General features: G+C 36.5%; 1 protein-coding gene across 2 annotated transcripts in view; it reads right to left on the bottom strand.

The window, feature by feature from the left end:
* PTPRK (protein tyrosine phosphatase receptor type K) overlaps nt 1-24,140 on the bottom strand; it is a 540,251-nt gene that overhangs the window by 338,431 nt on the left and 177,680 nt on the right. For both annotated transcript variants that reach the window (XM_026504778.4, XM_026504780.4), the window contains exon 3: nt 4,211-4,482. In XM_026504778.4, coding sequence (XP_026360563.2) covers nt 4,211-4,482 — 272 coding nt within the window. The remainder of the gene's footprint in view (nt 1-4,210; nt 4,483-24,140) is intronic.

The following is a 24,140-nucleotide window of genomic DNA, read 5'->3' as shown; positions in this document are numbered from 1 at the left end:
GCTCCTGGTCAGCGGGGAGTCTGCTTCTCCTTCTCGCTTTGCCTCTCCCCCTGCTCCTGTGCTCTCTCTCTCTCTCTCTCTCAAATAAATAAATAAAATCTTAAAAAAAACAAACACAAAATCTAGGGTCCTGGGATCGAGCCCCATGATGGGCTCCCTGCTCAGTGGGTTATCTGCTTATCCCTCTCCCTCTGCAGCCCCTCTTCTCCTTCTCCCTTTGCCTCTCCCCTTGCTCCTGTTTTCTCTCTCTCAAACACAAAACCTGAAAAGAATAACATGGAAGAGGACAGATGAATAGGCAAAGCACAGAGATCTTTAGGGCAGTGAAAATCCTCTATAATACTACAATGATGGATACATGCCATTACACACTTTTTTAAACTCTTAAGACTCTACAGCACCAAGCGTAAACCTTAAAATAAAATTACTATGAACTTTGAGTGATTATTATGTGTCAGGGTAGGCTCATCCATTATAATAAATGTCCCACCGGTGGGGGATGGTGATAATGGGGGAAGCTGTGCATGTGTGGGGACAGGGGGTTTATGGGAAATCTCTGCACCTTCCTCTCCATTTTGCTGTGAACCTAAAACTGCTCTACAAAAATTAAGTCTTGAGAAAAAAACAAGCAAAAAGAAGAACACCATGCTTTCAAAACAGAAGAAAATGTTGAGCATATATTAAATCCAACAGAGTTCGCAATTTTTTTATCTACCCATCATGTTAATCTAACTTTATGGTAAACACATACTATGTGTCAGACACCTTTCCAAACAGGTAACCAAAATTCAGAATTTTTCCTTTATTTCATAATTTCATGTATATTACTTTTTTCCTTTTTCAAATAAGAATTGAAGTTCCTTGGGGTTAAAAACTGGTATTTCCTCATTATAGTCCACAACATAATTAATTTCCTGTTCGGGCATCTTCTGTTTAGGCATCTGGCTAGTTGAAATTTCTAGGAAGGGTAAATCACACCAAAGATATACTACATCTGTTTCAGATTTTTAGTTCAACAGAAAAAGGAGAACTAGCCTGTACAGGGGTTTGTTGTTTTTTTTTTAAATCCACTTCCAGGAGTATGATTTTTATATAAAAATTATCTTATACTAATTAAAAGTAGTAGCACCATGGGGTAATTTTCTTTTTGATTGTTGTTGTTGAAGTTGATGATAAGGAAGGAGTGTATTGGAGGGATGGTCGGGTAACTAATGGCTCAGGCAAATAAAAGATAGGATTTTCCACTAGAAATACAAAAGAAAAGGGAATTCAAAAAATGAGAAGGTTAAAAAAATAAAAACTTTTTAAAAGAGGTTTTGGAGAGTGTAAAATCTCTGGAGAACTGAAGTTGAATAAACTGAAACTGGAAGAATAGTTTCTATGCCTATCATAATTTACTTAATCTACTTAATCTAAAGTCTAGGAAAAATTTTTTAAAAATACAATGTTTCTTTAAGAATTAAAAAGTCGGTAGGCTTCTAACATAGCACAATGTATTGACTACATTTTAATTTTTAAAAATCCATAAGATTCTGCATTAAGCAACAGTCAAAAGTTTTTCATGCTATTTCCTACTGGCAAAAATGCTACATAAATACAGCTTATGTTATGCTGGTGTTACCAATAACTGACATAGAGGTACAACTAGGTATCTAAATGACAGAATCAATGTAATCATCAATCAAGTAATCTACTGAGCACTAAGCACATGAATAAAAATTATTCTACTATGGTTTTTGTTCTCATTGACTGTTAAGTTTTGCGGGTTAAGGGAAAAAGATGTGGAAGAAAAGTAATTAATCACTTAAGTAATGATCTACTGCTCAAATTTCAATCAGCGAGAAAGAAACATTTACCCACAGCTTCCAGGTTATGTAGTAATCTTTTTCTCTGACAAGAAATCCCCAAAAAGATCTCACTGGCCAGGCTGAAACTTGCACATGCACTTTTTGTACTGCTTAAAACACGAAAGATATACATAACCTTGGGGAGTTTTGTCATGCAAAATGAGACTGAACAAAGAAGCATCCAGGCCATGATAGTGTAACTCAACATTAAAATTAATATTGCAGAAACGTGTGCCATAAGAAAATGTTATTAAAATATCAATGACTCAAAGACAGATCTTGCAAAAAGTAAGAAAAGGTAATTAATTATATGTATGCTATTTCTTAGTTGTGAAGGCATATTAGCATGACACCTAGGTATTATTACTTGTTGGATTTATCAAAATCCACTTCTTTGTTTTTCTTTAAAGATATAACTAACAATTTGATTCCTTAAAGAACAATCTATACAGATAGCAAACAGCAAACAGTGTTGAATACAGGCAATCTGACTCCAGAAACCAAATTTTTAATAATTTTGCTAATTTGTTATTTGGGCTTAAATTTATTTTAAGGAGGCTGAATCTGCTGATAGTTTTCTTTTCTTAAATCAGAGCTTTTTCTTTTCAGTGTTAAGCTCCAATAACAGGTTCTAGTGAAGTCAGTGAAAGGACAATGCGTTGTGAGGGTGAACCAGCAAATGCCAACCCACCGTTGTCAGAGATGAGCCCACCGATCTTGCTTCCAGTGCCTCAGTGTTAGTTTAATACACTTTCAGCCACCCACCTACCACATGCAGCCCTCCCAGAGCCGTGCGCCCTGGAAAAGCAGATAGCTTTCCTAGGCTGAAGAACAACATCCTTCAGCTCAGGAATAACGGAACCAACTAGTACTGGATGAGTATGTGTCAATAGACACATAACCCTGAACAAAGAACCTGACCTGTGGAACCATCCCTATGAAGTAAGAGGCTTTTTAATAAAATAGAAAAATCAACTCATGACAAAGCAATTGTATTGTGTTCCCTCCCTGAGGAATAAAGACAAGTTTCACCTGAAGTTCATTTTTCAAAAGCAGAAATGAACTGTTCTTAGCTTATAAATTACCCACTAACCAAAATAAAATATACTTTTACATAATGTATTCTCATTAGGTTCTGTAACAAACGGCAAATAGACAAGTCTTTTAAATCTCAAGACCTAATGCAAAAGTGAACTTTCAAGAGTTAATTTTCTGGGTCCAGGGACAGATTTCCCCTGCTATTGAACAGTATAGGGTCCTTATGAAACTTTTCATAAACCTAAACAGGATAAAGAAGCAATTACATTAATTTATATGGAAATTTTTGGGGGCGTTCCCAGACCCAAAAATAACCTCTTCGCCTTTCCTGATACCTTAGAACACATCTTGCTAACAGATGCACAAAATAAATCCAGATAAAGCACAGAGGCTCACACAGTTCAAGCTATGGTAGCGTGATGCTAAGATGTTGAAGGTAGTTCCTGGGGAAGGAGCTTGGCGGGGCCCCTCTTGCAGCCAGCCTGCGTGCTGGCTGCTTCCATAACGGCTCGCTGCAAAACAAAGTCTGCACACTATTTTAGCTTTTCACCTTTTTTCAGAAAAACAGAAATCCTCTTAAGATTTCTTTCGGTTAGCGTAACGGTTTACTAAAACTTCGCTTTAGTAAAAGCGAAGTGGCATAAGGTGATATTTCAAAAAGCGGAGGATAGTGCTACTGAACCTTATAGGAAGGATTTTGAAAAACTCTCCAAACTGGTAAATGATCACTTTTTGTTAAACCATATAAAATCAGCCTCACGAAACATAAAGTAGATATATTATTCATTGTCTGGTTTAATCATAATTAAATCAAGTATTTCTGGGGGAAAAAAACAAAGACATGCGGACAACTTTTCCTTTTTTGTTTGCTTATTTTGAAACTCCATGTAACTGACAAAAATGTAAGTAATTATTCAAAATGCCTCCCCCTTAGATGATATAATTCATGAAACACTATTTCATATTTAGTTTCCAAGTGTTATTGTCAGAAGTCAGCAACCAATCCAGTCTGAATAATGCACTCAAATCAAAAGGACTTTTTCTTCCTGAACAGAGATATGGAAATAAATCTGTCAATAAGCAGCTCTTTGTCAAACAACCAACAAATTTTGTACCTAAAACTACTGTTTTTCAGTATGTGGAAATAATCTCACTACTTTGAAGGTTGTGTGTCAATGCATTTAAACATTTCCTCAAGCACAGGGCGAGAGGAGGGCGAAAGAGATGATCTCTGTTCCAATGCGCTAGCATTTACCTCTAAGTATTACATATACAGTGAGATCCAATGACAGGAAAGCATAAACCAGAAAAGCATAGGCAATTACCTGATATTCATTGGGCCAAAAGGTGCTCACTGCTAGCTCCGCCCGAAGCCAATCTCTACCCGTGAATCCAGTCACGTTCCAAATTGGATTGGCAAGAGGTCCTTTATTCACCCTAACCAATATGTTCAAAGTGCCAGGATTCAACCCTTTCTGGCTGTATAACAGGTAACTGAAATCAATACAGTGAGTGTCGTTCTCCTTCATTGTAGGCAGCTGAAGTCTGGCTTTTTCTCCAGGGTCATGATCTGAAGAGTCCACTATCATATAGGAACCTGAAATGACATTATACATAATAAAGCTAAATAGACACAAAAGCAAAAGGGAATATCTAATAACAGAAAAAAATGGTAAAAATAATAGGAATCCATTTTGACCATTAAATTTAACTCAAAAGGACTGTCTTCCAGAACAGAGTCATAGAAAAATATCAAACAAGTAGGTGAACTCAATTTTTAGTAAGTAACAGTTATTGTTCAAAGGACATAATACATATCAATTCATTTACTCTCTGAAACAACCTGTTTTACAAATTAGTAAACTGAAGTACAATTAGTAACTTACTCATAGTCAGATAGAGTAGGTAGAGCCTGGTTCAAATCCAGATCCCAATCCCGTAGTTTTACTAAACAAAGGTCTTTCATTATCAAACAAGCAAACAAACAGAAACAATACCTTATTGGCCTGGTTTCCATAGAGGGGGCATCCTTCCTTTTCCCTATCATACTACTCTTGCAGGGAGATGGGTTAACTAAATGCAGGCACAATCCTTTCTGATTTCAGATCCCAAGATCATCATTTACACAAGCGGGGTGACTAACCACTCTGTACTAACCACTCTGAACTTAAGTTCAGGGAATAAGGATACTTTGCAGTGTCAATGTGAGGACAGAAGTTGAAAATGTTGATTTTTTAGAGCTGAGAATCTGACACATAGTGGATTTGCCTACTTCTTTGAGGTTTGCCCACTAAGCTATCAGCTAACAACCATGGCTGCTGGTCCCAATTCTGCTGCGAGAAACCTGGCTTGAAAACACTAGTCTAACTCCACTTCCTTTGACTTAATAAATATTTCTTGGTTGTCTGCCAGGACATAAGAAGTGCCAACCTCATAGCACCTCATAGTTCCACCCTCAAACAGCGGAACTGTAGTGCTAAGTACAAACATGGGACTTGAACATCAGCGGCCGCTATTAGTCCAAGGACCTCTGCAGAAAAACCACCAGTTTTTCTCACGTCGCTGTGGATTTTAACAAAGATACATATCACAAAAATATCAATACATCTATTTGTTACACTTAAGGTAGAACACAAATTTGATGGTAATACACCCCTAGGATGTAATTAGAATGTATTAGGTGTAGTATTACAGAATCCAGCGTTACAAGGATTACACTTGGACCTCTCTTCCTGACTGATCAACCCTGTTTCCTCCCTAAAACATAATGACGTTTATATAACACACTAAATACTCACTGACTACTAATCTAACTAGTTCAATTAACCCCAAAAGCAAGTTCAAATCATGGCAGATAAGAGGACTTCTACTACCTAAGAAACTGAAATTTCAGATCTGATGAATGCCCATTCCAGAGCTCAGAACTTATGTAAAGATTTCATATGATAACACCATCAGTTATCAGGCAAAGTTCAGAATATCCTTACTATAGTGATGGTTACTGATATTACTTCCACTTTATTTTTCTCAGTGTTCATCTTCTCTTGTAACCTGAAATTCTCTTTTTTTATTTCTTCTTGATTCTCACAGATTGCATGCACATTAATAGAATAAATTGGTCATGTATATTTTTGGAGAAATTATGTCTTTTTTTTTTTTTTTTTTTTAAACAGGATATCCTGGATCCCAACCCAACTTATTCAGGCAGGATGTTTCTATTCTTGGTTATACTCACATTCTGAGGTCCATGGCTGATCTACCGAGATTTCTTTCAGATTCACCAAAGCAGAGCAGACTAATGATTGCTTTTAACCAAGACCAGGCCTGATACCTGAGACAAGTTACTCACTGTGAGTGGGCCTCAGCTTCTTCACAAACCTGTAACCTATTTCTCCACTGCTACAACAGTTTTTTTCTTTTCAGTGATATATTATGGCAGTAGTGAATTTAAATTATTTTTACAAGTCTTTATCAATTATGGTTTCTGATTGTCAATTTCAAAGTAGTGCTCTCTAATTGACTTACAGGCTTTCAAGTAGTTATTTTCTTCCATTATAAAATAAACTTTGGCATAAAATATGCTTTGTCAAACATCTTAATTACATACTGTGATATTTACCATTAAGACCATTTAGCAATTTTCATCCAGTTGCACTTTTAAGCTATGATAATTTTCTTATTAAGGAAATGGGATGAGCAAAGTATATTAATTTGTAGGAATTACCAATTGGATCATTAGAAAAGACAAAAGTCACAAAATAAAAGCTTGCTCAAACTATTCCAGCATTTCAATACAAGTTAATTAAAAAAAAAAGTGCTGATATTTCATTCTTATAGAATGTTTCTGCTAAATGGGCTTCTTTGAGTGCAGCCTAAGTATTGCTACATTTTCTGAGTGTTATGAAATAATATGCATTTATTGCATGGTTCCAGAAAGGAAGAAGCAAGCACTAGCACCAAAGAGCCAACCAAATACTTCTGCCAACCGATTTCATAGTGGCAATTTACCCGGTAGGCACCATGAAAGTAGCTCCCTATTTGACATAAGAGTTACTTTCATCATCCCAAACATTGAGAACACTATGCTATTCTTATCAAGTTCTAAAAATTACTGCTACAGTCTCCCAGAATAACTGGCTATAACACTTAGTGTCAGGAAATTCTACGATATGCATTTCCCTCATTCTTTATGTCCTAATTTAAGCTTACTTACTATAATTCTGTCACCAGCTAACGAATCCCTCAGGTTTCTAATAAGAGTTCAGTTCTATTTAGTTCTGATTTACCTATCTCAAGACTTAATAATGAAACATCTGTGTCAAACATGTATTATGTAGTAACCTTTAATTAATGTGATTTCTTTCATGTGGCCCTACAAATATTCCTTGCAGTTCCTGGAGCAACAGAGGTCTCAAATATATCATTTAAGACATGAAAGAAAAACTTACTAGACTTATGATAATTTTGTTTTAAAAAGTATAGCTTTTCTGGAGAGCGTTTTGATAATGAGAATCGAAAATCTTAAAAGAGATAGATATCCTCAGCTGGTGATTCCAAATCAAAGCATGTAAACTAGATAAACAATTTGTATTATACAAACATACAGCTTAAAAAAAGATGTCCATCTCATCATTACATTATTCAAAATTGAGAAAAATGTGCGCCTGGCTGGCTCAGTTGGTACAGCACTTGACTCTTGGTCTCGGGGTTGTGGGTTTGAGTCCCACTGTTGGGTGTAGAGATTACTTAAGAGTAAAATCTTTTAAAAGCAATAAAATAAAAAAAAATTAGGCAGAGAAAAACAAAAGTATTTTAAATGTCCAATAATAGGCAATTTGTAAGATTATGGTAAATCGATTTGATGAATAATTCTGCAGTCATTAAAAACGAATTACCAAAACCACTTGATAGAAGATATTCACAATATGTTAAGTAAAATAAGCAGGTTATAGGGGCGCCTGGGTGGCACAGTCATTAAGCGTCTGCCTTCGGCTCAGGGCGTGATCCCAGCGTTCTGGGATCGAGCCCCACATCAGGCTCCTCTGCTGGAAGCCTGCTTCTTCCTCTCCCACTCCCCCTGCTTGTGCTCCCTCTCTCCCTGGCTGTCTCTCTCTCTGTCAAATAAATAAATAAAATCTTTAAAAAAAATAAGCAGGTTATAAAATATTATACCCATTTTGAAAAATGACAATTACAATTGTGTAAATGTGTGTATTCACATAGGTACACATATGCATGCACATATGACGGGAAAAAAGAATATATAGCAAACAGTTAACTATATTATCAAAAGGGAGCTATAATTGTCTTCTCTTTTCTTATTTTCATGTACATTCACTGCGAATGTTCCATAATGAACATGCATGAGATTTGTACTTTAAAAAGAGAGAGACTACGTGAAGATTATCTTACATAAGTAACATCAAATAAATAATGATAAATACGTAAGAAATAAACATAGGTAGTTGCCTTTTAAAAATAAATCCTATTTGCATCCTACAGATTAACAGCACCTTGGCTTTCAAAAAAACACAATACAACTATCAGAAACTTCTTATTTCAATTCATTAAAAGAGAGGGGGGCAGTGCGTAGACTAAATAGCAGTTTTTATTTAAAAAGAGTACCAAAGAAAACAAGTCCCATATTCAAAAATGCCATAGTCTAATATCTAGATGAGTAAATAATGTCCTACGGATTTTATGTATTAACAAAAACTTTAAGATATACTTCTAGAAATAACAATAACACAGGAAATAGGATTAACTGCACAGAAAATAATGAATGATAAACAGGTTTCCATACTTCATCTTAAAACTCCATTTATAATATCCTTTAGTATACCGACATAATATTTTTACTAAATCAATTCTTACTTATTGAAGGTGCCCTGTTAATTAAACTCAAAGAAATTTCCACTTCTCTGCCTGGTACTGACGACCGACCCTCCATGATCTTTATCACTGTACCTCCTGACTCCTCCAACCTTACAGAGCCCTCACGACTTCCCCGCACACCATGCCAGTTTCTTCTCCAGCACGGGCTCATGTCTGTGTAAGAAAGCCTCCCTCATCTCAGCCCTGCACCAATTCTTGCCCCTTGATCTTCCTCAGCACCCCATCCAGATTGAGCTTTTCCTGCCTTGAAGTTCTTTGATACACAGTCTGCCTTCCTGGTTCTGGCCCCTAATTATGCACTCCTTTTGTACAAATTTTAAATAATTTATACAGGGATTGTTTATCCCCCTCCGAAGAGTGATAAAAAGCACCTAATTTATTCAGAGTCCCATCAGCAGAGAGAAGCCACACAGAAAATGTAACAGTGAAAGTGTGATATAAGAATCATAAACGATGAAACGCAGAAACTCTGAAGTTGTAAGAGAACCCAAAGAGTAACCACAATACCCAAGGAAGGGCAGATGCGGAAAGAGGTCGGAGGCTGCTGAGAATCAGATCTCCTGAAAGAAGGTGTAGTTTTGCAGCCCACTGGATGGTGAAGAAGGTGGCTGGGGCACTCAGGCCAGAGCTGGTCCACAAGCAGGAAAGACCCCATGCATCAGGATGGCATGAGGCCGGGCGTGTGCTGTGAGCACGTGGGGGGGCCCACAGTGAGGTCCACGGCAAGGTCACTAGGCCAGGAGTGGGGCCGGGAGCACAGTAAGGGACTGAATGCACCGTGCACATCACTGACCCACTGCCAGCTCTTCAGTATCACCATGAAAAAAAACTAAAATAGAAGCACAATTCAAACAGGAGTAGAAGCACCTTCCTGCTAAAATCCCTTCAGCACCCACTATGGACAAACTACAAGACTGTAGCATTAGCGCTGCACTAGCTACAAAGGAGAAATGCTTCAGCAGTCAACCTCCACTAGCCCAGAACAGGTAATAAAGGGTGGATTGGGAGCTGCAAAAACAATGAACTGAAAACTGGCACAGCATCGAATGAGGGCCTTGTATATGGTAGAAGTTCAATAAGTACTTGTTAGTTGGTTATCTGGATGACTGAGTAAGTGAGACGGAGACAAAGAAACCAGCTCTCAAAATGTAACAACATGTACTATAGAGGCAGTGACTTTACCTTTATGTGAGAGAAATTATCAGAAGATGTCAAAACAACAGCAAAAATAAAATAAACAGTTGGAACCGGCGTATGGTGCTTCCAGACAGAATCACTTGATGAAAGAGTATAATGTTTGGAAGTACACACTTAACATTTTTATGAGAGCCACTCTTCTGTAGATGAAACACCTTCTATTAGAGCAAAGGTTCGCTAATGTTTTAGTCTCAGGACCACTTTTACACTCTTAAAAATTATTGAGGACATCAAAGAGCTTTTGTTTCTGTGAGTTTTAACTATCAATCTTGACCATATTAGAAATTCAAATTGAAAAACTTCAAAAAGGTTTATTAATTCTTTTAGGATTAACAAAAGTAAATCCATTACATGTTAATCTAAATAACATGTTTTTATAAAAACTACTATATTTTCTTTCTTTTTTTAAGATTTTTATTTTTTATTTATTTATTCAACAGAGATAGAGACAGCCAGCGAGAGAGGGAACACAAGCAGGAGGAGTGGGAGAGGAAGAAGCAGGCTCATAGCAGAGGAGCCTGATGTGGGGCTCGATCCCATGACGCCCGGATCACGCCCTGAGCCGAAGGCAGACACTCAACCGCTGTGCCACCCAGGCGCCCCAAAACTACTATATTTTCTAAGACAAACAAAAAATAATATGAAGAGGGGCACCTGGATGGCTCAGTCACTTAAGCGTCTGCCTTTGGCTCAGGTCATGATCTCAGAGTCCTGGGATGGAACCCCACATCAGGTTCCCTGCTCAGTGGGGAGTCTGCTTCTCCCTCTCCCTCTGCCACTCCCGACCCCTCACCCGGGCTCATACTCTCTCTTTCTCTCTCAAATAAATAAATAAAAAATACTTTAAAAAATAAAATAATATGAAGAGAGCATTGTTTTACATTTTTGCAAATCTCTTTTGTCTGACTTAATAGAAGACAGCTAGGTTCCTGTTTTTATTCAACCATTCACTCTGTTGTAATATCAGATATCATGTAGCCTCTGGGAAATTCTACCATATACTCAGGAGAAAATAGGAGAAAAAAGGGAAGGCAATATCCTAGTGCTATTATGACAATAGTTTGACCACGCTGAATCCGGAAAGAGTCTTAGAAACCCAGGACCACATGTGGAGAGCCACTAAATATTAATACATATAATCCTTTTATCTTTATTCTCTAATGACAACATTTTCAGTGATTTTATTTATATTGCATCTACTTCACCCAGTCTCTTCAGGGTATAAATATGTACTCAATGAAATGAAAGTCTTCACTGGGATGATAGGTTGGAGAACAAAAATCAAAAAATGCTGACTTTTTGTACCTCAATATAAATATAAAAGGTGTATTAGTCAGGCTTCATCAGAGAAATACAACCAATGGGACACCACACACACACACACACACACAGAAAGAGATTTATTATAGAGAATTGGTTCACATGATTATGTAGAATGAAAAGTCCAGACCAAGAATAACCAATGACACAGTTCCAGTCAGAGTCCAAAGGCTTAAGTAAAATTCTATCCTAATAAAATAATTTTTGTGTGTTCTGAGGACCATTTTGAATAGCTACCAAAGCACCAACACACTGTGCAAAACAGTTATTTCTTGGCATTGAGTGAGATCTTCCTAGTAGAAACAAAGAACATGCCAGAAACCGTTGGTGTGAAAACACCAGACATGCTGTATGGTAATATAGTTTTGTGCCCAGCCAGCTTAAGAAGCAGTAATCAGGATCCATGGGTAGAGAGAACAGTAACAACTGAAATTGTGATTTGGGGTCCCAGACCATCTGGGATGATTTCTTCTTTGTCGTGAAATTAATATCACTTAAGCATTTCTGTTGCTGTTGCCTTTGTGCTAAAGACAACGACATTACCTACTTTTTCGTATGTTTCGCTTTCATTTCCTTTATTCAAGCTTCTTTTCCTCACCCCATTTTTCTTCATCTGATTAGGTGGCAACATAATATACCAAGTGACTAAAATTAAGAACCGAGAAATCAGCTTGATTTTCCCCATCCTTCAATTTCCTCTTATAATCCACTAGCAATTTCTTTTTTCTCTACATCCAAACTATGTCCTCCACTCATCCACGTCTCTTGATCTTCACTAGCTTATCCAACTCCGATCTCCCCTCATGAGGATAGCTAGAACCACTCCCAATAGGTTTCATGACTTTCACACTAACTGCCCTACAATAGCTTTCTACAGACACCTAGATTTATTTTTTTCAAAACATACAATTAATCATTTTTCATCTGTACAGTGCAATGAGCATTAAATCCAAACTCTGTACTCTAGCTTATCGGCTTCAATATAATCTGGCCCCTGACTTCCTCTCTCACATGATCTCCTTCCCCTTTCTTCTATATGCTCCAGATACAGTGGGCTTCCTTCTGCCCATCAAAAATCCAAGCTTATGCCTGTCTCAGGTTGGAGTACTCTCCCCTCCACTGGATTATTTTCATCACTCAGGTCTTGGCACAAATGCCATTTATTGGTGAAGCGTTCCTTGGTCTCTTAAAGTAGTTCCTTCCAAGATTCTTCTCTTTCTTTTTTTTCTTCTTTTTTTGAGAGACAGAGAGAGAGCACGTGAGTGGGGGAGGGAGGGAGAGAGAATCTTAAGCAGGCTCCATGCTCTGTGTGGAGCACCATGCAGGGCTGGATCTCAGGACCCTGAGATCATGACCTGAGCCAAAACCAAGAGCTGGACACTCAACCACCTGAGCCACCCAGGTGCCCCCTTCTAAGATGCTTTCTAACATGTCATTCTTTGTTATTTCCTTCACGGCACTTGCCACTTACTGAATTTGTTTACTTGAGTGAAAGACTCCACAAAAAATTCAGAGTTCATGTATCTTGTTCATCTAAAAATCTAGAACAATGTCTGGAGCATTTAGTTTGAGACTAAATGTTTTTGTGACAAAATCTGACAACTCTTTATCAGTGTTTCCTGTTCTGCATATCCTTAGCACTTCTGTAATGCTCTCTTATACACCAAATATACAATATCTATCTGTGCATCTGCCCAATCCCAGTGTGAGCTTTTCGAGATCACGAACTTTTTTTTTTTCCACCTTGTACCTAACAGAGAGATTTTTGCAGCTGTAAACTTTTGGTGAATTGAATTGGAGGCAAGCAAAAAATGAAGAATCTCAAAAATGGTAACTGTGTTGGTTTTATTTCAAATATAAAACAAAGAGGAAAAAAACATAGAACCTGAAATGACTTTAAATCAATCTTCTCAATCTTGACAATTTCCCCAAAAGATTACAACATTTTGGTAAGGCTGATAGGTGCCCTCATTTTTTTGCATGGTCTATTATTAATTCTTCAAACTTTTATGTCTATTATTTCTTAGGATTATGCCTCTCTTCTAATGGAGTTCACTCCCTATATCATATAGTTTGTTCCCAAAAGACAGAATGAGACACACATTATAAACGTCAGGGTGGGAAAAATAAACTGTCCCTCAAACTCCAATACGAAAGGACTGACCTTGCATCTTAGCAGAATTCCATTTCCAACAACTTTTCTCTCCCTAAAATGTCCCTTCCATTGCCCTGGCAAAATATGAAACTGCTTCATTCACATTCTGCAGAAATAAAATTTCTTGTAATCCCTGAGAGGAACAGCTTTGTATTTGTTCTAGGTATCCAACTGACCTTTGAAAATAGGACAGCTTCTAAAACTTTCAGACAACACAAAACACTAAAAAGAAGGTTTCGTGTAAAATTAGCACAACATTTATCATTCTTGGGAGACTAGTCTCCTCACGGAGTTTACCTGCATGTTAAGATTTAGGAACTGGACTGAACATTGTGCTATAGTTTAATCTCCTTCCCCTACAACGTTTTAGAAAGTAAAAGCATGAATGAACCTGGCACTTACTTTGACAACCAAAATTTTCACTTTCCCCTGTGGGACACAGAGAACCTGTGCAGTAGGATTATTAGACGTGTCACTGAATGTCATCTGCCTCCTCTTCAGAAGAGGCTGATTTTATAATCTGCTGGGCTTTTCTCTCCAGGGTCTTTCAGGACGCCACTTTTCTCTATCTCCTACCCATCTCTTTAACTCTTTAGCTTGGGCAATAATTTAACTTTTCTTGGTCTTAGTTTCCTTATCTTGAAATCCTTCCACCACTGCGGTCTGCTCTTAGGACTAAATGAGATTGTCTACATGACATGCTAAAGCCCACTGATTAGGTAGGTCCTTAATATTTGTTCCTTTGGAGAGATTCATTCCTTTCTCCATCCAATAGTAGACAAAATCAAACTAGAAAATGTAGGAAAAGAACATTTTCAAAGATGAAAAATGAGATGATAATGTTATGGAGTATACTTAAAATCTTCCAATTCACAGGCACTTGAACCTTTCTCAAGCTTTCTGTTTACAACCTACCCCACCCCTTTTGTCCCAGGGTTTCAACCCTCCCTCCCAGCTCTTTCCTTCTATTTCTCTCTAACCTTTCTTTCTCACTTTCTTCTTTATTTTTTTGAAATCTCATATAAATATAGAATACTTTCCCCAGGAACACACACACACACTTCCCTTTACTGACAACTGTAAAGACCATAGACGTAAGTTTAAGATCTCCTGTTCGAAGATTTGTCCAGTTTCTAAAATCCTGGCTCTCCTCCCATGGCTCTCCAACCTACACAGCTTTTATGTTATGTGGTACTGAAATGTTTTGAGAAGCAGTTGATAAAATGAAAAGCAACTTTAGAGAGAATAATCAGAGTTACATTACCCCAAAAAGCAAGGGAGTCTTTGTCCTGTAGTCAATTTTGTAATCATCACTTACCTTTTCAAAGGAACCCAAATTGGAAAAAACAGTGAAAGGTAAGAGGAGGTAGTAAAGCCTGCGGTCTCTGGAAACTGTCGAAAGACCAAATATCCTACTAACAATTCCAGCCTATTGTCTGGATATACTGGAACCCTATTAATAATAGAAAGCCAGAACTCAAGGTTAGTAGAGAATGACTGTACATGGCTCTATATTTCCATATAAATAGATAGCTCCAAAGTCAAAATACTCTACTCCATAATCACAGTATGTCTGAAGGTAGCAAAAATTTATTTTAATATATTATAAGAACTGGCTTTATTTTGACTCAACATTGATAAGAGATAACAACTATTCCTGAATAGGCAATTGGCAAGTAATGATCAATTAGAAAAAAATTCAAGTTGAGCAAAATATCTCTACTGAGTTCTCAGGTTCAAGGGGAATCAAGCTACAGGAGCAACTCAATCAAGGAAGTCGCTTCCTTTATCAAACTACAAGAATCACTAAAGTTCCTGACTACACTAGAAGATGCTTCATAAAAGGTTCAAAAGGAAAGAATAGCATATACCCCCCCATTGTCATCCAAATAAAAGCATATTCCTAGCTATGAAATGGTTAAGAATTCGTGCTCTAAAGTCAGAGACCTGATTTTGCAGCTTTACTGACATTACCCACCCCAACCATCCACCTCTCCTCTACCATTCTACTGATAAAAATCTGAGGCCCAGAAGAGATAAGTATTTTAGCTATCACAAAAATACTGTTTGAGAAGATTGTTGTAGGGATTACAGAAATGGGAAATAGCAAAGTAAAAACATGTTCCTACCTTTTTTTATTTACAAAGTATTATCTAAACCAAAAGTCTGTCTACTTGTTTTTGAAAACAGTGTCTGTCTTATAAGCCCAAGACAAACAAAGGAAAAGAAAACCAAAAGGGAATGAAAGCATAAAACATGAGAAAAAAATAAGAAACTGAGTTTACAGAAAGGAAGAAAAGAGTCCAAGTGAGAGGAGAGAAAGACAAACTGCTTACACTTTAAAATCTAAGATGTGGGAAGACAGGATAATAGAGGAAAGAACAGAATGGTACCGAAAATGGGGTTATATTTATTTCCTGTCTCCCCAAGTAGCTTCATAAACCATTCAAATATGGTAAAAGAAACTGAGGCCCCAGGAGATAAAAAGGCAAAAAAGAGCAGTATCATCACCTCAAATGTTGAGATCAGTGTTTTTGGTCACAAGATGATTAATCATCCATAATTCAAGGATTTAATATAAAATAAAATAAAAATAAAAATAAAATAAAATAACACTAGAGACCCGTTCATTAATTACTGGCTTTCCTGAGTCTACATAAATTTTAGGTAGTTCTAGTGGAATTAGTGGTTCCCTATACTAGAGCAAGTAAAATACCTAATCATATCACTGTACTTTAGGCTAAGCTATTCCATCTCTGAGTTGCCAATCCAGCTGTTATTTAAAAAAAACAAAAACAAAAACAAAAACAAAACAAAACAAAACAAAAAACAAAAACCACCCGATCAGTTGTGAAATACCATATTGGCCAATGGTGAGGAAAAGAACAACATACCAATTCTTCTCTGACTGTTGGCACACAATTAATTCAACTTCCTCGTAGCAATACAGTCACCCAAGGATATTCCTCCAACAAAACATTCCTTTTAAATATAAGCAGAAAAGCTGCATCATGCAAGTGACCTCCATTCCAACAGTGCTCTTTTTGCCCTGAGAGCAACTTTGGATTCTACTTGAATGTTTTCATAAATGCTAACTTAAGGCTCAATGGATGAACACAAACATTGAGAAATTGTAGAGTTTCAGTTCCCACACTAACTTTTTAAAGCTTCCCTCTGGGGTGTACTGTAGAAGCTAAAATAGAAAATAGTTTCAGCCAAAATAACAGTGGGAACTCTGACCAACATCAAGCACAGGTGTTTCCCAACCTCCCCCCAAAGAGGGAGGGTCTTTCTTTTATGGAAAAGAGAATTTTCAATAATTTCAAAAATTCGATTTTCAGATCTTTCAATCTACTACAGAGATGTACTTTCAACAAGTTAAAATAAATGGAAACACCTTAAGTACACAGAATAAGATCAAAGTTCTCTCCTTTGAGAATAACCAGAAGTAAGAATATGTCTCCAACATTTTTTTCTTCTAACTATAGTATTATCATGTATCTCCCTAAGATCTCTTAACAGGACTTTAAAAAAGAAAGTAATTTTTTTAAAAAATAGCCCTACAAACAGTGACTAAACTCTGCAAGGACCATGAACTGGCAGTGATCCCTCCAATCATGGCAATCACCCACTAGAGGCAACATAATTCTACTGGCTGAAGAACAACTATACAGCCAGACAGAGAAAAGGCAATATATTTTAGCTAATAGCCAAAATCCTCTCATCTGAGCCACAGAAATCTTGCAATGCTTACATGCCATGAATTACCAGCATAACTCATAGTTCATAATTCATAATGCTATAATACGCATTTTTTTACTTGTTTTACTCCTTTTTGCTTAGAAGGCTTGTAGTCTCTTTTTCTTCCCTAGGGAGCTCAATTTCCACCTTTCCCATGAATTCCTATAATTGACCGTACAATTTTGTAGGTGATTCACAAATTTTACATTTCCTACCTTATAGTGTTATGATGTGTAGAATTTTCCAAACTCAATAATAAACTTCCTAAGGTCTACTGCCTCTCATTATGTCTTTTTGCATAGTGATCTATACATAACAGATATTCCATTAATGGAAATGATGTTGGAGTCTAAGTGGAATGTATTAATTAATAGAACTGCTTAATCCTGTAAAAATATCTAATAAGATACTATCCAACTTCCAGTGAGAAAGATACTGAATATGTAAATTGCTAAGCATTACACAGAATGTCAGGTTTAAAAAAGTTAAGTAACTTGGTTCAAAACTCAATCCAAATCGAATACTAAAACCTTTTGCTTCTATATTATACTGACTATAAAAGTGAATAAGAACTTTAGTTTACAAAGAAATAATATAACTCAAATATTTTCAAACTGCTTGGAAAACCCTGTAAGCATGAATTTAAAGTTCTCTAACAAATACTATTTTAGTACTTTTCCTTCATGGGGCTTCTTCCACACAGATGAGCAAAGCATCAACAAATACATGCCAAAACAAAACTGTGCTAATCTTTATAAAAGAGAGGCTGGCGATGGGATCATATAATACAAAGACATGACATCATCCAAAAGCCCTGAAGATCTTCTAGGAAAGAGAGGTTGGAGCAGTGATCTGAAGAATGAGGGTTATTAGCTGACAAGAAGAAAGATCATTTCAGGCAGTAGAAACCAGCAGCTCAAAGGACCTGGAGCAGATTATAACGAATAAGAAGGACTGAATGTTTGGCTGGACTGGAGGAAATGAGAACGATGGGATGGAGATGCAGAAAATAAAGAGACCGAGAAGGACTTATGGGCAAAAATAAGGAGTTTTAAATGTTATAGAATGACATTAAAAAAAGATTCAAGCTGGAGGAGGCAGAGGTTGCTGTCCTAAATCAGACTTTGGAAAATCACTCTGGCTACATCTACAGAGAATAGATGGGTGATGGGGGAGTGAGCAGAGTAGTGAGCAAACAGCTGCAGCATTCCGGTAAATAAATATATTTTATTCAAATAGCAGATGATGGAGATGATGTGAAGCAACCGTCCAAAACCTACATAAGATGTAAAAATCAGCAAGAATTGGTGTTGCATGAAGTGTAGAAGTGAAGAAGAGACAGGTGCTCAGAATGTACAACTATACTTCTTGCTCATATACCCAGATAGATGGTGGTGGCATTCCTTGAGTCTTGGCACACTGAATAAAGATCAATTAGGGGGTGGGGGGAAGATCAGTTCAAGTTCTTTATTTTAAACAGTAAAATCTACTGTATCATTTTCAGCAAAAAAAAAAAGAACATTATTAAAGGATATTAGGAAGCCCAAACAATGACCAAGATATACTCTAGGATCCTTCCAATGAGGACCCACTACTGGACACAGACAACATTGTTCCCAATACCCAGGCTGATCCTAGACTTTGCTGCCTCTAAATGTCTATGCTTCCACTTTCTACAGAAGGAAATCCTCAGGGTGCCTCCTTTCTTCAGTCAATAGTTTCCTAATCAAAGTTGCTTTGGGCTGTCTGAATGCTGCAGATTTGGTCACTCATAGCTGTAAGGATGGCTGGAAAGGTAAGTGTATGACTTGCTTCTGAGGCCATGAGAACTCAAAAGGCAAGAAATTAACCACATATAGGAAAGGTTGTCAAAAAGTATAGTAAATATCATATGAGAAAGAAGGGGCATTAATTTTGTTGAGACATACCAGAGAAGATGTCAAGTAGGCAATTGGAAATGTGATTCTAGATCTCAAAGGAAAGATTTTGGTTATAAACACATTTATGAATCATCTGCATGTATATTCCATAGTGCTACTGAGGGGTGGGGTTTTTATTTTTGGGGGGTTTCTTTTTTTTTTTTGACTTTTATAAACATTTCAACAAAATCTTAAATACTTCGGAAACCTAATAATAACCGTAAATGTAATTAATCAAATTAATGTCCCACCATACATTACTATAGAACACAGAATACAACAATTTGGTTGCAAATCTTTTTATCACTTATAGGGATAGAAAAACTACATGAGGCAAGGGAGAAATTCATTCTAAGCCTCTAACATATATGGGTAGCTCTGATAACTAAGAATGTTCTCATCAACTTTTACCAAAATGTTATTTCAATAGCAATTAACAATTTGGATGATTTCCAAGACCCCACAACAGACTCTGTCTGCAGCTGGATGAAAGCCACTTAATCTTACCACCCACAAGCACACATAACTAGTTTGGGTACCTCAAACGTATTCACCTCTTTGACCCTCTCTAAACCTATCTTTGAATCTGAACAGCCATCTCCTGATTTATTTTTTCCAAATACAAAACCAAAATTCCCTGTTGAGTATGTGTATATTTACTCTGATCAGCATTCAACTGAAAAGACAATGTGTTCCGGAAAATTTTTAAAAATTGACAAGATGCTAAAACAGACATATGTATCCGGAGGGGGCAAAACTGGAACTAAATGTGACTGAAACATCATTGTGATTATCCTCTTCACAGTAGTTTTGGCCTAAATTGCTTCCTGGAACACAGAAAAGCACATAAATATCCTTCTACACCTGAAAAATGAAAATAAATAAATGAGAATCGAACGAACAAGTCCACGGTGACAAAACAGCTGCAGCGGCATCTGCTGCATGAAGAAATTCACCCTGCTTATCAACACTGGGCTTCCAGGAAGGACATAGGGCTAACGACTTCCTTAGGTTTGGAAAACGTCCCACGTGGGTGGCAGTCACAGCATCAGGCCTCTGAATTCTTCTTTTACAGGTAGAAATGGCCTCGGGATCAATCTCCTTAGGGTAGTGATGGAAAGAGTGGTTTCACCCACTTTTCTAGTTACCCAGCATCATATCTGGAATGAAATGCAAAGGTCACAATTCCTACCCTAACTGCCCTCCAGAGCAAAACCAGACCCGGAGGGTGGTGGTAGGAGAGAGGCAGGCTAGGGAGCTCAGCAAAAGAAAAATGCAGGAGCCTGAGAAATCTAATTCAACCAACTTAATAGATTTGTTCAGATGACCTACAAGAAGGATAAGATTTCTCCAGTGGCTAGAATTTCCTCCTAAAATAAGTCATTTCGTCTAAGTATAAACTATTTCTTGGTTCTCTATCAAATCAGTAAAAATAACTGAGAGTCCATGGGTCTGAAGTGTCAGAGTAAACCCATATGGCTCGTAACATAAACATGGAGACCAGACAGGGTTTCCAGACTTTCACTGTTGATGAACATTTCTTTCAAGCACCAGTCTCACTACGTTGGTTTCCTTAAGGAGTGCTCATTCTAGCAGACCCAGCAACTGGGTAAGCATTATTACTTTTACCTTAAAAACCTCTAAATGTGCAAGAAAGCATGCTCTGTTAAATCCCTATGGGCGCGAAACCGTTTAAGAGTAAAACTCCTGATTCAGTGTTTCTCAAACATGAGTAAAATCCAAGCTTTAAAAAGGAAAATTTTCTCACAGACCTCAGTGTTAACTTGCAGACAGATAATCTCTGACTATTAACTTGTTATGATGAGTTCATTCATATAAACAAATGTAAAAATCAATAAAATTTAACATTTAGCTTAATTATGTTTTGTGGAATCAATGTTGCAAAAAATACATTTAATAGTGAAAATATATACTTGTTTGTTTTATATTTTACATTTCACTTTTGGGTTGGATTCTTTTTTTGGGGGGGGATTCTTTTCATTTTGATCACGATGACACATCATTTGAGTCACTGTTACTATAATCTTTGTTACTTTTCTTCGATAGTGATTTTTAGCCACTGATCCATGCTTTTGATGGGCCAAAAAATTTAATAACACATTCCAAATTACAATAATATGCCATAATAAGAAAAATTTAAAGCCACTTATTACAGATTTTTGCTGATTATTTATTGTATTCATTGTTAACAAGGTTTTTCAAGTTCATATGTATAAATTCAGGAGCTGCACAATATATATGGTAAAAAAAAAAAGTATGCTATCAGCTAATACAAATATAACAGTTTACTTATTCTAAGTTTCCTATGCTTATGACATGTATTATCTGCCACATAGTACCTAAATTCTCCCACCACTTTTATCTACATGAACTACTGTTAAGCCTTCGTGAGTACCCTAACATGTGATGCAACTCATACTTTCATTTAGCAAAGATATAACATCAATACAAATGCAAATAATGTCTCTGAATTATTCCTCAATCATCCAGATCATCTTAAATATATATGAATTTTGGACTCATTAAAAAATAAAAGCATCCAATTTTTAAAACTTGCATAGAACTCAGAGAATAGGCCTACAGACTGTAGTTAGAAAAGCGCTGCCTTGGCTCACTTAGTAATAAATTCAGCCTCAAAGAAAATTTATCATTTACAATACAGATAACTGTAGACAAGTACCAAAAGGCACACTGGAACAAAATTATGTCGACATAATCCTAAATTCATTTTCTTGGAAGAAAATCCATAATTCTCTTAAGTTTTTCTGAAGAAAACCATTTTTTTTTTTTTTAAGATACTCAGAAGGATTAATCCCCTTAAAATAAGAACCACCACTTTATATTCTGTACCTTCCTCTTTGGCCCCAGCTTTAGAATTTAATACTAACTAGGAAAGGCTCTGCTTCTACTTAAAGTGATATAGAAAAAAGTAGGTAACTAATTTATGTGTTTTCTTTTCAAGCTGGTGCCAGGAAGCTTAGCATCTAACTTGACGTTCAACCGGAACAACAATGTAGGCCTCGGTGGTGGAAAAATTTAGGTTTATTTGCCACACACTGGATTTTATAATCATATTTTCATTCTTACTTACCAGGAGTCTTTTTTCCTTATTTATCTTTGCCATTTGGATAATGATCTTGGAGGTAAGTCACCTCAAATTATTTGTGCAACAATGCAAGGTTAAAGAAAGTACGTAAGTTAAGCAATGCATGATTAGTAAATGAAGACAGCCCCCCTTTGTTACTAAGACCACGTTTTCCCTAAGTGTCTCCCTCACCTTGCCAAAAGCCCAAAAGCCAATTCTACATAAAATTGTGAATGGACAAGTTAGTCAACTGCGATTGCCTACTAAGCTATACCTACAAATAAGTAAAACCATCTACTAGCTGTCTCAATATTGAAACAGAGTTATGAACATAGTTAGGTCAAGAAAAAAGTGTAGTTACACCTCCGCCCCCACATCAGCTCATCTTCTTGAATAGTGTGTGCTGTCTACAGAACAGGGTATATTGAAGTATATCAAAATGTATTAAAAATTGTGAATTGATCCCCACTTTTAGAAGAAAGCAGGAAATCCATACTGTGAATAAAATTAAAATAGTAGAACCACAGGGGGGGAAATGGATACAAATTCAAAGGAGAGTTTTAAAAATCACTTTTTTTAATTTTAAAAAGCTCATTCTAGCAGATTTTCAAAGAACAAATCTTTTGATTAGAAGAAATCTTTCAATTTTGAAATCTTTCTATGCTACCAAAATCTACAGCGATCATCTCTCCATTGGTGAAAATTCAGAAATACTCCTTTTAAAATCAGAAATGGAAGAAAGATGTCCCCTATCTTTCTAATGAATGTTATTCTGGATATACTGGACAGTGCAGTAAGATAGATGATATAAATGTCTATGTATTTTTTATATCAGTAGATAGTTTGTTATCATTAATAAAAGTGATACAAGGTTTTCTAACACGTAAAGAATAAAAATAAAGAAACAGGAGATGACTGGATTTACTTTTTAAAAAGGTTATTCATATAGGTTAACTCAACAGTATAGTAAAATAGCTATTAACAAATTCCCTTAGAAAAAAATTTTAAATAGAAATTCAGCTGTTAAATCCTTTGTCCAAAAACATTTTATAAATTATGTGAAACATAGTTGTTTGCATTTTTAGCTGCCTGACAAAATATACAAGGGCAAAGTTCTTATTTCTCCCAAGTCCAGCTGAAATAAACAAGACAGATCTTAAGCTAAGAAACATCTGCAATTTTGTCTATTTTTCTAAGCATATAGTTAAGAGAATGAACTCTGGAGTCAGATCAAACTTGGTTTATTCAAATCCTAACTATAGCACTTTAAATGATTTTTACAACTCAGTTCCCCTTTAATAGAATCGGGCTCCTTATTTGAAAAAGAGAGTTAATACCACCTGCCTTATAGAACTTTCGAGAGACATACGCGGACTACATTGATCCTGTTACATGTTTCAAATATTGCATAGAGAAATAAATTTCTGTGCTTTGGTTTCTTATCTCAAAAATATGCCCTCACTCTTCTCACCCAAAAGGAAACCCAACTCCCTATCATGGATCCTGTGTTCAGACAAGTCAACAACTATATCCTGATCAACAGTACCAAGGCAAATGTGTTCCTTATGTCACCCTCTCTGCGTCCACCTATGCTGCTCCCTGTCTTAGAAACCCTTCCATCATCACTTCTCCAAAGAAATCACACTCATCTTTCAAAAACCAGCTCAAGTTACATAAGGATCCATATCCTGAATCCGTGAACAACAGGAGATTTGTTTGCCAAAATACATAAGGTGATACCCCACAATTTAACACATATGCAGCCTGACAACAAAATTAAACCAAGATTCTTCAGTCTTTCTTCCAATCTCTGCAATCACCGCTCATTTCTAAGGAGAGCTTTTGTTTATACTCCTGGCAGACATGGAGAATAAAAGGGGAAATAGTTAAATTAATCTAAAGAAACTATAAATTTGTTTATT

Source organism: Ursus arctos, unplaced genomic scaffold (assembly GCF_023065955.2).
Source record: "Ursus arctos isolate Adak ecotype North America unplaced genomic scaffold, UrsArc2.0 scaffold_13, whole genome shotgun sequence".
NCBI lineage: Eukaryota > Metazoa > Chordata > Mammalia > Carnivora > Ursidae > Ursus > Ursus arctos.
This window is presented reverse-complemented; position numbering and strand designations above follow the sequence as displayed.